At 36.1% G+C, this 15,959-nt stretch overlaps 1 protein-coding gene across 1 annotated transcript in view; it reads left to right on the top strand.

The window, feature by feature from the left end:
- The window catches only part of LOC107715749 (neural proliferation differentiation and control protein 1-like), a 21,281-nt gene extending 5,878 nt beyond the window's left edge, over nucleotides 1-15,403 (top strand). Inside the window, exons 2-5 of the mRNA XM_016521936.1 lie at nucleotides 9,500-9,646; nucleotides 13,223-13,323; nucleotides 14,224-14,355; nucleotides 14,578-15,403. Coding sequence (XP_016377422.1) covers nucleotides 9,500-9,646; nucleotides 13,223-13,323; nucleotides 14,224-14,355; nucleotides 14,578-14,655 — 458 coding nt within the window. The 3' untranslated portion in view covers nucleotides 14,656-15,403. The remainder of the gene's footprint in view (nucleotides 1-9,499; nucleotides 9,647-13,222; nucleotides 13,324-14,223; nucleotides 14,356-14,577) is intronic.
- Nucleotides 15,404-15,959: the final 556 nt, after the last annotated feature.

Raw genomic sequence — 15,959 nt, 5'->3', positions numbered from 1 at the left:
AATTGGTAAAATGTGCTTGGAAAAAAATATAATCAGAATATGAACATATTCTTATATGAATATATAATAATTATGCATGCACTGTATTTTTCATCTTCTGCTGTCAAGGTAATGCAAGGAATGTTGTGAGTGGTTGTCAAGGCAGCCAATCAGAATTTAGCAGCCTCGTCTCTGATTGGCTGGAATTATGGCATATTGTAACGCTGGGTTGTGTTGAGCACGCGAGCTGTTGGTATTTAGAGAGCACTGAGGGCTGGCATCAGGTGAGCAAGCAAGTGAAACGTTGCACGCGCAAAAGAGATGGACTGCACACATCCAAAAACTTATTTTAATGCAAAATTGATTTTCATGCGCTCGAAATACTTTTTTCTTTACGAAACTAACGCTTTCTCCACAAAACTCAGATCGCGCGCATGCAAAATGCACTTTTGTGCGCTCAAAATATGATCTTTCGCACGCAGAAATGTGGCAGAAATGTAATCCCATAGAATGGCACACAATAGAGAAATGTGTTATTGAAACACAAAAGGTTACAACCGCCACTCAAGAGTTGCACCAGAAATCATCCATCATGAATATTCTCTTGCTGTTTCTTTCACTCTAAGCTATTATTCTCTTTTTTCTTTCTCTGTTCTTCCTCCTCTTACTTGCCTTAATTCTTTGCATTCTGCTTTCTGTATTTTTTCTCTCTCTCTCAACCCTTAGAGACCCACTGCAGCAAAATTGCTACAGTAATTAAATACCTGTATTTTACTAAATATGGGTTAACAGCAGCTCACACATTGACATGCATCATAGCAACATGTTTGGCAGAAAAAAAAATATTTACAGTTCCCAGCATGCCAAAAGTCACACAACATGGTCACTGTCTATTGACACCATCAAATAAAATGTAACAATCTTAAATTATTTGTTTTGTTCAAATGTTTAGTTGTAGAAAAAATAAAGTAATAATAAAAAAAATAAATCTAAAAAAAAATAAATTTAGATTAGAATTTAGAAGATCAAAGATAAATCTTCCAAATAATTTTCAACAGAGCCTAATGAAATTTAGAGAACGTATTAGGGCTGCTGCTGAGATACTGCTCAGAACACCTGTGCTATAGACCGGATTCTGAGGTAATGTAAAGGGAAGTCAGCGAGGTTTGGGAATGATCCCAGAATCATGAAATGTTAGGGAGTATGAGATGAACATAAATAAATATCAGCTATTTTGCTTGCCGAAAAGGCTTTCTTTGATGAATTCAAAGTTCAGAAAAACAACATTCACTCGAAAAGAAATCTTTTGTAAAAGTAAAATGCATCTTTTGTTAAAATAAAAGCATCTTTCTCTCTGTGCTTAATTCAGATGTTCTCAGTGGCATGAGACCCACCTGACACCCTGATGTTATAACCTGACACTGATGTAGTGCATGTGTGAAACTTCTCTGGCTCAATACAGTGTCTGTAGAGTGGCTGGAGTGCTGCACATGTGTTGGATAAGGTCATGCTCACCTGAGAATACTCTTGTCTCCTGGTTTGAACCATGGTGGCCCAGCAGTTTCTCTGCAGTCCATACTGCATTTAGATCTAGACAAAGAGTTGTTATCCTGAAGTTTTTCTTAAATGTCATATTGGTATTCTTATTGTTCGATTGAGACAATAATCGATGCATGTCATGTTTTTACTGCACATTGTTGATTAACTGGATAATTACATTTCCCCTCCAAGCGACACAATGGATTTCAGCTCATTACTAATTTAGAAAGAAGACTGGCCACCTAACGTCTGCCCTGAATAAGACAAATGTATTCACACATGAGCACCAGCATGAGGTCAGTAAGCAGACAGTGATGTAAGAGTGTGAGGTTGGCTAAAAAAGGAAGATGTTTCATTTTTTATGTTATTCACAGTTCATGGTGACAGCAGCTGATGAAAGAATACTATTTCTGGACTCCACTCTCACTAAATGGGCTGTTTCATTATGTTCAGTGTCGGTCAGTAATAATGTTAATCGCAACACTGTTATTTATTTATAGCAGATGTTGTGTTTCTCTGTCCACATGTGTATTGACCAAACTGTGATGTTTCAGGAAGATACTAAGATTGTAAAGTGACTGCTTTCACAGGTTATTTTTCAAAATTAAATTTAGTCCTTAAAATATAAAAAGCAGTTAAAGTAAATGTAGTGCATAATCTTTGTGCCATTAACAGCACCAAATGGAAATGCAGTAGGCCGGACTTAAGAACATTAAATCAACCAGTGACGTGAATCTGGGCATGGCTACCTGTTTTGGAACTGTTGAAATGTACAGTATTTGAATGAGTTTTTAGTTTTGCAATTCTGTTGCTGTCATTCAATCAACATTCAAATTTCACTATAACATTTTATCCCAAATTTATGAGGTCATACACTACAGTTCAATAGTTTGGAGTCAGTAGGTTTTTTTTAAATGAATGTCTATTCAACAAGGATGCATTAAACTGATTAAAAGTGATAGTAAAGACATTTTAATGTTACAATAGATTTCCGTTTCAAACTTTCTATTCATCAAAGAATCCTGACAAAAAGCCTCACAGTTTCCACAAAAATTCTAAGCAGCAAAAATTTCAACATTGATAATAAGAAATGTGTCTTGAACTCCAAATCAGCGTGTTCCTGACCTTGGTGAGCATAAGACACACCTCTCAGAAACATTAAAAAAATCTTACCAACCCAACATTTTAACATCCAACCCTTATTTTCTACATTTATGTCTTTGATTTTTTTTTTTTCACTTTTCTGTGAGTACTTTATTCATAGTTGCAGAATATGCAATTATATTTTTTAACAGTTTACAGGGGAAAGGATTAACATTAGCATATAACCTCTGGAAACGGAAAAATGCTTAAATGATGAGAAGTGACAGGATTGTAACAATTTATTTTGCCCTGTGCTCTTACAGTATGAGTCAACTTTAAATGGGGATGTGTAGTGACTCGCTGTAATGTTATTTTTAAAATTTCCAAAATATATGTTTTTGACATTTCACAATGAGTGATTTCAAGATGCTCAACACCTCCAAAAGACAAGAAAAGCCCTCAGCTCTGTTCTCTGCTCTGTGCCTTCCTCAGTCAGTCAGCCTGTCATGTCACATAGAACACAAAGTTCTTGAGAGTGACGGCATGCAGTGCACACTACTTTAGCATGTTTTTCAAGCAAGTGTACAGGAATCTGAAAGACTGGCATAGTCTGGAGTGAAGAATAACAACATCATTCCTTTTTCTGTTGCGTTCACTGAATGGTGTTGCTAGGCGAATATTAATGATTCACAAGAACGCCAATTGAAGTTCATGGGAAACACAGTGGCAATATAAAACAGATGTTGCACCTGTATAAAGCATGCATGGCTTTGTCGGTCCACCCTAAATAGACAAATGAACCTGAGGTAACCTTAAAACACCGGTGGATAGCAACTTCATTCAGCATGACCATTTATTCTGTGGACCCAGAAAGAGTGAGTTCTATAAATAACAAGTGACTCGCAGAGGCTAAGACGACACTATTTCATTATTTTATTTTATTCTCCAAACTGTTTATCCTCTGTAGAGTTGCAAAAATATTGTCATGATTAATATTAACCATGATTTTTGTTATTTAATTTTTTTTACATTTCATCAGAATTATTGCGCTTTAACATCAGCACATCAAGAAAACATCAACTTGCATGGTTTGCTCGCAGATTTAGTCACAAATGACCATGTGAAAGAAAACCGACTGGCTATATTACATTGGAAAATATTGCAGTGGAGATCGCTAAGCTCCAACTTATGTGTTTACCGGTGTTTTCATATGATCAGCAGCACTTTTCCATAATGCAGAGAGAGCGAGTGTGCATGGTTGCCAGGTTAGGAAGATTAAGTAAACCACTGAACAGAAAAGTTCTGATATATATACACATGGCAACTGCAACCATGAAAGCTTGTGAAGGCTTGTTACTAATGCAAGATAATGCAAATACCAAATGAAAATGAAATGTGATCACAATTAAAATAGGATTTATTATGCAGCCCTAATTCTAATATTTATATTGTTATATATAAATTATTCTTTTTTTTTTCATAATATATATGTATGCAGTAATATTATGAATAAAATATTTTACCTGCATGTCATGTGACCATTAACCGTCATCAGTGAACTGTGAACATGTAAATGTGCTGTTAAATTATTGAAATATTAACTGAAAATCACAGGCTTTTATTTACTAAAGTAAATACTTTAGGTCAAATAAAAATAGTAAAATATAGAATGCCAGTTTTCTGATTAATTTTTTGTAAAAAGTGTATAAGGTCGCTAGAGACCCGAGGTATGTAAATGTGAAAGTATTTTTTTCCTGCTCAACTATATTTACATATCTGATGACTCAATATGTGCAATGCATCTTTTTTCCTCAAGGTACTGCAGAGGAATTACTATTCGCAATGAAATATAAATGTCACTGTCATTTGATGCTGGATGTGGTGAATAAACTGCCAGTGATCAAAATATTTAATATAAAGTCATTGAAAACGATAGTTTTGAGAATATGGTTAAAATCGTGAATGTGAGCCAGATGCTGAATGTACTGTGGAAGTGCGCTCTGACGAGGACAGCGATGGTAAAATCATCTGCTCAAATTGAACCCTTTTAAGTTTCAAAAGGTAACGAAATATGCCACACATTCAAATCCAAACTCAATACAAATACATACTGTACTCAAGCTTTTGGAAACTTTCCATACTGTACTATGTCACTGGAACTCTGTTCATACTTAGCATTGAAATATAAATTTTTAATGTAATTCTTTTTCAAATCAATTTACCATGCATATTAATTTAAATCAATAAATACAGTTGCATGCAGCAATTAATGGCATTTAAGCCCCATAAACCCATATTTTTCATGACATTAAGCATTTTAGATGACAGATAGGACAAAATGTCGACTGGACTAATGGTACAACAGCTTAATTTTTTGCCACCAAGTGGCCAAGTCCCTGCAAATTTGTATTAAGCCCTTACATATTTGTGACCCTGGACCACAAAACCAGTCTTAAGTCGCTTGGGTATATTTTTAGCAATAGCCAAAAATACATTGTATAGGTCAAAATTAAACATTTTTCTTTTATGCCAAAAATCATTAGGATATTAAGTAAAGATCATGTTCCATGAAGATATTTTGTAAATTCCTCACCGTAAATATATTAAAACTTGATTTTTGATTAGTAATATGCATTGCTAAGAACTTCATTTGGACAACTTTAAAGGTGATTTTCTCAGTATTTTGATTTTTTTTGCAACCTCAGATTCCAGATTTTCAAATAGTTGTATTTCGGCCAAATATTGTCCTATCCTAACAAACCATACCTCAATGGAAAGCTTATTTATTCAGCTTTCGGATGATGTATACATCTCAATTTCGAAAAATTTACCCTTATGACTGGTTTTGTGGTCCAGGGTCACAAATGGTTTCAGCTGACAAAAACGTTTGGGAATCCCTGTTTTTGAGTGATCTAAATTTAAAAAATCCCTGCTGTGTTTAAAATACAATATGACAAAAACAGCTCTGCCTTTAGCCAAATCTAGAAATTGTCCTTCTGTCAGCGAATGTTTTGGGGCCTGTTTCAGTCTGTCCTGGATGAGTGTCATCTTTATTAAGCCCAATTTATTCTTCTGCGTCGAACGTACGCCGTAGCCTACGCATAGACGCACACCCTACGCCATAGCCTGACGTGCACCTCTCCAAAAATCTAACAGCGCATCAATTCTACGCGCAGAGTGTTAGCAAGTACCAGAGTTTGAGATTACACTGCACAGCAGGACCAGCATGACTGGGTCACCTTGAGGCATGTCTGAACCATGGCCAGGCGGCAACACTTTCCACCCTCAGCAGAGCCACTTTGGCCTTTGTTGGCAGTTGGCAGGAGCAGAACGGAGTGAGAGATGATAGTGGTGCTCCATAGCAGCGATATGTGTGTGTGATGTGCTTGGAAGTAGGTATTAGGTTTGCTATGTAGCACGGATTACGGTTAAGTCTAACAAAACTGCAACAGAACGTCTTGTCTGGGTTAAGTATATGGAAATCTACATATTTTAAAATATCAATTTTCCTAGTCATCTAGATGTCTGAATGATTAGTAGGCTAATCATTCTTACAAAATCCCTGTATAATTAGAGTAGTCTGGTTTAAAGCACTTTTGTGTGTGTGTGTGTTCAAACACAACTGGATGGAGTGCAACAGAATGGAAAAAATTAACTATATTTATCTTGACGCATCTTTATGTATCTTGACATTATCTTTGAACCTAGTATCCTTCAGTCACTTAGTCCATTCACATGGTTTGATTAAGATGGTCACATGCAGATGCATGTGTGATAGTCATCTCCATATCAAGTAAGGAAGTGATGATATCTTATGTTGAATTGATAGCTGGAGAAAGAGATTTTTAGACAAATGGGTTGTTGTGTTTTTAAGAGTGATAAAGAGCTGGAAATGAATGTGTGTGTTTGTGCAGCAGCATACATAATTGTGCCCGTATGTGTGATTGAGAGGCTGACAAATAAAAAAAGCTGATATTCCTCTCAATGAGATTAAGATCTGATTCTGAAACTGATAGACAACAGAGAACATGTGCATCTCTGCATCACCTCCAGCACAGTGACAATGCGGGTTTCTGGTAAAAACCATCACTGCTGATGTATTGCAGGTTTAATGAGTCACTTCTTCACATTTGTGCACTTAATGGGCAGTTCCAGTAAAAAGCAAATTGCAAGGCAATGATTGTTGGTTTGAGCCTACAGTTTGTTTGCCTACAGGGCAGCATTGAAATCAATAGCAATTAATAAGGTGACAGAACTGTACATGACTCTGAAAGCGATGTGGTACATATGGGATGAATAGATGCAGTATAGGCATGATGCACAGTTCTTTTATATTGCACAGCATTTACTCATTTTGCACTGAATTGTTTTTAAATAATACAATTTTTATAACATATTGTCAATTGTTGTGTTTTATTTCCTTCACTGTCTCCGTTGACTCGCTCTGGTTCAGAAGAGTTCATCCCCGCCCCCTTTTCAACTGCTGCATTGGCAGTGACTCACTCACACCTGATGATGTCACATTTACTCAGTTGCCATAGCAGTTGTTATGGAAACAGGAGCCAAGGTTTCAGTGGCTGAGTTTTTCAGATCTAGAACTCAAGGCTGTGCATTACAATGATTTTGCCATACATAAGATGTGTTCTTATAGGCATAATGTGCAATGAGGTGCCCAAAACCCCTTTAGACATGTCCAAATTACTGTAGCACAGAGGTTCTCAAAGTGTGAGAAAACTTTGGCAGAAAAAGAAAAGAAATAAAACAGTAAACAAACAGCCAAAGGACGTAACTTAGAATGGGAGATGGATCAGTGTGTGAAAGGGAAGAGAAAAGCCATCGATGAAGTCGCACAGACCCAGATAGGTGCTGGTCACTCAAAAGCTAAATGCAGAAAATATGACGAGGAATATCTTGCTCTCGGCTTCACTCACCATAACCTACCAATACTAGGGGGTGCATAATCTGGCAGGGTGCAAATTTCGGCTCTACAACAGAAGCTATAAAGTTAGTTGTCGTGTCACACCACAGCAGCTCTACACTGGATGCGACAAAGCGACCGTTGCAAATCATTTTAACTGTGTGTCAGTACGTCATAAATAGAACAAGGCATCAGTTTAATGTCGGGGATTTGTTGTGTCGCGCCACACCGCGCCGCATCCAGTGTAAACAGCGTCACTGATTATAATGGGTTCTACTGTATTTTGCCGCTCGCTTCCGGTGTAGATAAGGTGTTAATTTCGTTGATAAGGAGGAAAGGCCTGTGTGTGTCCTATGCCTTAGCGGACAGCATGAAACAAAAAAAAAACAAATAACTAAATATGAAAAAACTACAGAGAGAATTAGAATAATAACAATTATTCTCTGTATGCTATTTTTCAATGTTTCAAGTGTTGCAGGTGTTTTTTCCGCTGTAGATTTTTTTAAATAAAAAAAACATTAATTTTTCATATTTATTTAAATTATTTGGTAGTCTGAGGTGAGATGGGGATTTGGGAAGAGGGGGGGTGCCAGATTTTTTTATAGGTTTAAAGGGGGGCGCGACCAAAAAAGTTTGAGAACCACTGCTGTAGCACATGGCTTTGAATGGATTATTGCATTTATAATATGGTAAGAACACTAATAAGATCAAAGACACTTATCTTGAATTATTTTTTATATTTATGAACAATTCTTCTTACAAGTAATATAGTTTTCAAATGCAAATAAAATGCAACTCACATTGTAATCATGCATAGTTAGGATAGCAATATTCAACTATTTTCAATTTCTACCTTTTTTTTATGTTTTGGCAAAATTGTACGATATCTTTTGTACATTTTCCTACAACATGCTCAAACCCCAGTGACAATTATGTTTTGGGTGGGCTAAAGATCTGACATTTTTATATGATTCACATCGAATGAAATCATACGAAATTGTGAAAATTGATATCTTTCTTTGTGAGATCAAGTTGGATATCACCATCCACCATGTTTATATTCAACATGATTAAGTCTTGGCTTGAAATGTTCTGCACTCTGCTGTTTTTAAGTGTCAAACTTTTGCAGTTTTCTGTTTATATTTTCAACCAGTTTTCTATTTTGCGTGAAACCTGTTTTCACATAGAACACATTTTTACATTCCACTGTGTTCATTTTGCCATCTCGCATCTTTTGCCTCAAGTATAAAACAGCCTCAAGGCACTCAAATAAAAAGAAGTTTATCTTGTAAAGATGTAATAATTATTTATTAGTCAGATCTCCCTACTGAATACCAACAAAGCTTTACAAGCTCCACCAATGTTGTTCATTAGAATGATTCTTTCACTTGTGGTGTTATGAAGAACATTTGTTCAGCATGGATCCCTGCTGACAATCAGTGGGAGACACATGACTACTTTGTTGTTCTCGGACATAATTTGATACTTGTGGGTGATGGATCTTCGACCTGCTGCCCCAGTTCTGCCCTCAGCAGCAGAGCCCACATATATTAGCACTGCTGTTTTATTGATGCACTGTCATTCCTGAGCTCTCCATCATAGCAGTAACACAACACAATACACTAGATCAGAGAGAGCTATTCTAACATAAAAAGGCTGATTACTGTTAACTGTTTATGCAATTATTCTGTATGACAAATAGCCTGACATGTCTTTGTTGTATCCGTGGAAGCTAAATAATAATATGTGAGGATCACTCAAGCTCGAATTTCGTTAATCCGCTTGAATCTTTTTATATAATTTTAGGGTGAATGAATGAATTTATTTTATTTATTTATTTATATTTTGCATTTACAGATTCATATATCAGCAGTCAGGCCATTTTGACAATTGGAAAAATATTGGTCATTAATGTAAGGCAACGTCAGTGTAAAGTGTAGAGTGGGTCATTTATCAGTGTCTTTGTCATTTCTGTTATAGTTGTGGGACATTGTCCTCGGAGTCTGGACTGTGCCCGGGAGCGACGGCACTTCTGCCAGCCCAGCTCTTCACACTGCGGCCCATGCCTAGACCCATTTGTGGAGAACAAACGGGGGAAGTGTGTGATCAGGAGACGAAATCGCCCTGGTGAGTACTGTCAACTTCAGACCGAGTTGTACCACCTAAATCGTACAGTGCCTTTCAGGAAAAGGAAACAGCGTTACTCATTTGAACCGCGCCACGCGGCACATTAATCCGCTTGGCTCAGAGTTCAAACGGCAGCACAGCTTGAGCTTACTACAGCAGATGCGTTTACTCGATATCGACTGATATGAAAAATTATTATTGATATTGACTGATATGAAAAATTATTATTGATATCGACTGATATGAAAATTTTATCGTGATAATTTTTTTAGCCATATAACCTAGCCCTAATTTCAAATCATGTTTCAATGTAATATTTAAGATCTGACATGAACTGTCCCATAAATGTTGTTTCTAATAATAAAATAGCCTAATAATTCAGGTTGGACCATGTGCATGCATAATCCCAAGCACGCGTCTCAGGACACTGACTTTCTGTTGGAACTGGAGCTTCTAATGCAGTGACGCAATGGCTTTACCAATTCGTGATTAGCTTTTTTTAATTAGAAAGTGAGACTTTTTCCGCAATATTGCGTGTTGCACTTTTTCTCATTCATAGTAATATTAGTAAACCATCTTGGTATATATAGTCTTTGGTCGTACACATGTTTCACAGGTGTTGGCAAATATCTTTGTAGCAGCATTGAAAAGAGTTTACAGTGATTTTGTCAGGCAGTTTCACACGTTGATCTGATACATACCATTTCAAAATGTATGGAAGCTTTTTCAGGGTTCCCCATCATACGCATTTGGACTGCAGTGGAAGACCTATTACTCCTTGCAACCCTCCAGTCTGGCTTCCCTCTCCCCCCTCTTCCACCCACACATTGCTGCAGATGCAACAGGAGGGAGGGAGTCTAATGAAATAATTCAGGCGGTCTCTTTCTACACTGCAGTGGAAGGGATTGGCAATTGCTGGTGTAAATCACTTAGCTTGAACCATACCAACAAGCAGCAGTTAGATGTAAATATCTTCAAGCATTTAATTTTCGTTTTCAGCTTGTAGCCAAAAAAAAAAGAAAGAAATGTTCATCTTGACTACAACCTTGAAGATTATTGATCAGTAATTTTCCAGTGCTGCCTTAGGAGGGCAGTGCTGTTGACACCTAATCGATACCATTCAACAGGCAGGAGTATGAACAGCGCCCTTTTCTTCTCTCGCTTTCTTTTGTACTGTTCATTTCGATTTAGAAGACCTTAGAGGCCTCACACATTTTTCACACAGCCTGCATTATTTCTTTTCTTTGTGACAGACATAGCTGCTTTTGTATATAGATAAATTTTTCTGTTTTTGTTACACTGATGCAAAGTTGCACATGAGTTTATTTATGCTGGCTTCTTTGGTTATTTGGCTAATTTGACCTGCCTGCTATTTTGTTGTTCTCTGGCTTATGCCAGATCTATTGGCTGTCATTTACTGTGAACATATTTTTTGCACATATGTATTTTTATTATTACCTATGGTTTCACATTAGTTCATGACTGATGAAGAAGTTTGCATCTTAATAAACGTATTACATTCTAAATGTAATACTTAAAACCGACTCAAACCACATGCAGAAGTATTTAATAGTTGGTGGCCTAAAAAACAATGTGTTAAACTGTTTTTATATACTTAAATATATTTTTAGAAATATTATTATTATTTATTAGAAATTGAACCAAAATTTCAATGTAAACTATATAAGTTAGTGTGAGCACATAAAACGTGAGCTTTGGCTTTACATAGCATGCGATCTACTCGTAGTGAGTACCAACTCACACTACTACTAGTGTGAGTTGGTACCTTGACAGAAATAACACAGTGTATGCCTGGTCTAACGGGATTAGTGTCTATTGGCGATTACATATCTCAAACATTCACTAAACAACATCGGATATTCACAATAACAACTACTGTACAAAGCGCTGAGAGGGAGAGCACGGCTGGAGCTGGTTCTGCATCAGTCCGTTGGAAGCAGCAACTGCAATATCGATCCGTCAGAAACCGCTGCTTTTTTTTTTTTCTGTTCCGAGTGGTCTTTTTGACAATGACAAATCAACAACAAAAAAGTTTAAATGAAGTCCGCAAACAGCAAAACAATAATCCTATAACAGTAACTGCATCATTTATTCATGCTGCAATGCATGCTGGGAACTTACAAAGCCTTAACATTTCCGCAATATGAAATTCTTTGTTCAGACAACTGTGTTTGACTAGTTGGGACAACATTTGGGATAATTCTGTTGGTCTGACAAGGGTTTTTATGTAGTTTCAAGAAAATGAGACCTATGATTGGCCACATAGAAAATTGAGTATTGATTTATTAATAAAAGTTCATTTGAGTTACTTGAGTTAATTTGCAGTTTTTTAAATGTATGTGTTACGTTATGTATTTAATTATGCAAGTATACAAATATAAAACATGCAAATTGCAATGCCGATTATCTAGTCTGGATAATGAAGCTTGCAAGGTCACTAGACAAAAATGTATCCCTTAAATCTGTAGTCCACAGCAAACAAAAGCTGTTTTCCACATTATTTGGAGCGGAAAATAAATAATGTGACACTAAATAAACTTAGCTCACTCTGGTAAAAATAGAACTTTCAGTGGCTGAATGGCCGAAGCATCTTTGTCTCTCTCACACATACACACACCCTCTCTCTGTCTCTCTCTCTCTCTTAAACGCTCTTATCTTTTTTTCTTGTCCCACTTGTGAAGTTTTTGCTCTTGGCGCTTTCTCAGTGGTTGCCGTGGTGATGGGTTTCATTCATGAATCTGAAGAGGCCCCTCCCCTGTTCTCTCCCTGCCCGCCTGTACGCCCCATTGCCCACATACGCATAGCAGCACCACACAACAGAACGACTGACCAAATCCACCTACGCTTACTGCAGTACACATACACACACAGAGATTCCGCAGTGCATATGCACTATTACACAAGCTCATAACACTTCAACATGCAAATTTTTGGTGTGTCATGATGAATAATTTTAAATGTTCATAAATATGTATAGCAGTATGGCATGCACATTCCACCCAATGCAATACAAACTATGCCAAGATATATGTCTTATTCCTTGGTGCATTATTATTTAACTGACCTTATCAGTTCCCACTTTAGATTTTCTATAACTGACCTGTTAGTTTTCTAGCTCAGAGTGACAGCTTTAACTCTAAGATAAAAGGCTATATGGATGCGGTTACATGCACATATATAGTACGATTTGCAAATACACTGAAACAAATATCACAATTTCCACACACAAAAAAAGGATAATGTTACACTGAAGACTGGAAATTCAGCTTTGTCATCACAGGAATAAATTACATTTTAAAATATATTAGAACTAGAAATTAGATATTTTAAAATGCAAAAATATTTCACAGTAATTCTGTTTTTTACTGTATTTTTGATTAAATAAATACAGCCTTGGTGAGCATACTTCTTTCAAATATAGTAGAAAATTACTGACCCCAGACTTTTGAACAGTAATGTAAGTGCTGCACATTTTCACTTATTCTCTCTCTTCATCCTTCCTCTCTCTTTCTCCTAACTTTCATGTTATTTCTCTGTCCCACTTTCTTGCCCAAGCAGTCAAGGTCAGCCATCTCCCAGAGCTGGATGAAGAGATAGACATTATCTCCTCCATCATCAGCAAACACAGAGAATCAGAGATGAAACACTCAGGTAAGGTAGCATGGGAATCCTGCCATTAAAGGGATAGTTCACCCAAAAATGAAATTGTCATCTTTTACTCTCGTTCCAAACCTGTATGACTCTTTCTTTCGTAAGACATAAAAGGAGAAAATCCTTATGTGCTCCTATTTTCCATATAATGACAGTGAACATGTCAAGTACATATTAAATGTGCACTGCAGTCTATTCAGGATTTCTGAAACCATACCACAGCTTTCTGTGAGAAGCAAATTTCAATATTTATATTTAAACTGACACACTGTTAATGTGAGAAATGTTTGTAGCTGATGATCATCTAAAGGCCCTATTTGGATTGAACATGAGTGAGAATGTGATTTGTTAACTGGCAGGGGAAGATTATGAGTAGATAAAGACTTTGGTTTTGCTGTGTTCCTTCAAAAAGCAATTGATAGCTTTGGACACAATGAATATGAAATTAAAAAGTTGTTTGGAAAAAAAAGGTGCATAATATTTTGAAATTAAAAAGTTGTATGGAAAAAAGGTGCATAATATTTCTACTCCATCAAAATTTGAAAACAGATAACAATATTTCTTATCCCACAGTCATTTAACAATTTAACACATGTAGGCCTATTATGAATATTGGAACACTGGAATATTAGAAATTATACATGCCCAACTTTCTTTTAAATAAGTGAAATGGAAAATATAACTTGACAGATAATAAAGAAACAAAATGAATACGCACCATTAATAAAACAATCTTAAAAGCTCTGAGTCTTATTTTATTGTGTATATTTTAAAATAGGTAGGTCAAAAAGAAATAATGTGAGGTCCCATGAACATTTGGCTATAATTTATCAGGTTAAATACATCAGCCTATTTTCTGACCAAAACTGACTCATGTATTATTTACATAATTATTCAAAACTCAGTGGCATGTCTTCTGTGTTTTGTTATCATGCAGGCAACGAAGTGATTCCAAGATTCCTGAGTCAGGAGCCACTTCGGATGAGGAAAATGAAGACGGAGACTTCACTGTGTATGAGTGCCCAGGACTTGCCCCAGTAAGAGCAATACTTTTCTATACGTTATTCTGAGTGTGGTGGATCACTTCTGTGTCTGTGTTCACGTATGAGAGAGATCTCCCCATAAATCTGTGTCATAAATCGCTGTCATAAATCACGACTCCTGTAGGTGTAATCGATGGTATTATATGTCACCCACTGTGCTACAGTTTGAAGTCTCCTGTAGTGCCATGGTGTTTGAAAGTATCTTTCTCTTTCCAGACCGGGGAAATGGAAGTGAAGAATCCACTGTTCGATGACTCCACCTTTCATCTTCACCTGCAGAGAAGTTACAACTAAACACGAGTTCTCAGAGGACACATCACTTCACGCATGCAATCACAATGGTGTGCTTTCCTCATCTGATCCATTCAGGCAAGGTCACAAAAGTCATCTGCACTTGCAGCATGGTTCGTGTGGACATTTGAGAGCATTTTTCTTTTGTGCTGTTAAATACAAGTTGACACTGGTGTTGCAGCTTCCATCCATGAACAGAAAACAGAATGCATTGCAACACTGACATAAATAATTCACTTTGTTAACATGTTGATTCACACATACACAAGCATCCTTTCTAAAGACCAGCCCGTTTGGACCAGGACCCTGCGCTGTAGTAGCTTTCAGTTTAACGGCAAATGTGTAAAAGCATTGCATGGATTTCTGACCAAGAGTTGCACCCATCCTGTATAATCATGCACAGTTCGTGTCTCTTTCTTTACGTCTTCTGGACCTGTTTGATAGTAACGTCCGCTATAAACATACTGTACGTAAGAGACTGGGCAACCTCGGTGCTCTCAAAAAGCTTGAACATGATCTGCTCTTGATACCAGCTCAAGACTCATTTAATATCAGGTCATTGCTGAGTTCTGTTAGGACATCTTCTGTATTGTGAATACTGTGCAATGGAAAGGAAACTTATTTATAGAATTAATTGTTTGAACATATCTTGCCTGCAAACACTAGTCATATTTAGAACGGACGTGGAAGTTGATGGACCTTGAGGAGCAACGTAAATGATACGATTAGCATATTTTATGGTTTCTTCTACCAAATTCGTCTGTGACTGTATTTTTTAAGATACCAATGGTGATTTTAATATTTTACATGAAGATATTAAGATATTATAATTACTGTAAAATGTTTATTGTGAAAAGCGTTATAAAACTTTAAGAAAATATCAAATAAAATAAAATAAAATAAATATAAAAGTCAGTTTGACCTTCTCCAAACCTGACATTGTAAGTTCTTGCTATTTAATATTTTGAGTTATTATTTTTAATATTTTAATACTGAAATAATGGCCTATTAAATAAACAATGACTTCATTTGATATTTTACGTAATTTCAACTTTTTACTTTATATAGTTAAATCAATCTTCATAATACAATTTTAAAACAGGGATTTTTTTTTACATTGTAGTTTTACAGTATAGCTGCTTTTATGACCATTAGTCAAAAAATAAAATAAAATAAAAATAAAATAAAGTTAAATTAAATTAAATTAAATTAACAACTATAACTGGACAGTATCACTATAGAAAGATTTTTGTTTAGGCTTCTTTGCTATTTATAACTAATAGCACAAACAGAATCAGTTTGTTTTA

The sequence above is a fragment of the Sinocyclocheilus rhinocerous genome, unplaced genomic scaffold, assembly GCF_001515625.1.
Source record: "Sinocyclocheilus rhinocerous isolate Xijiao unplaced genomic scaffold, SAMN03320098_v1.1 scaffold3194, whole genome shotgun sequence".
In the NCBI taxonomy this organism is placed as follows: Eukaryota; Metazoa; Chordata; class Actinopteri; order Cypriniformes; family Cyprinidae; genus Sinocyclocheilus; species Sinocyclocheilus rhinocerous.
Note: the sequence above shows the minus strand (reverse complement) of the source record. Positions and strands in the feature narration are given on the sequence as shown.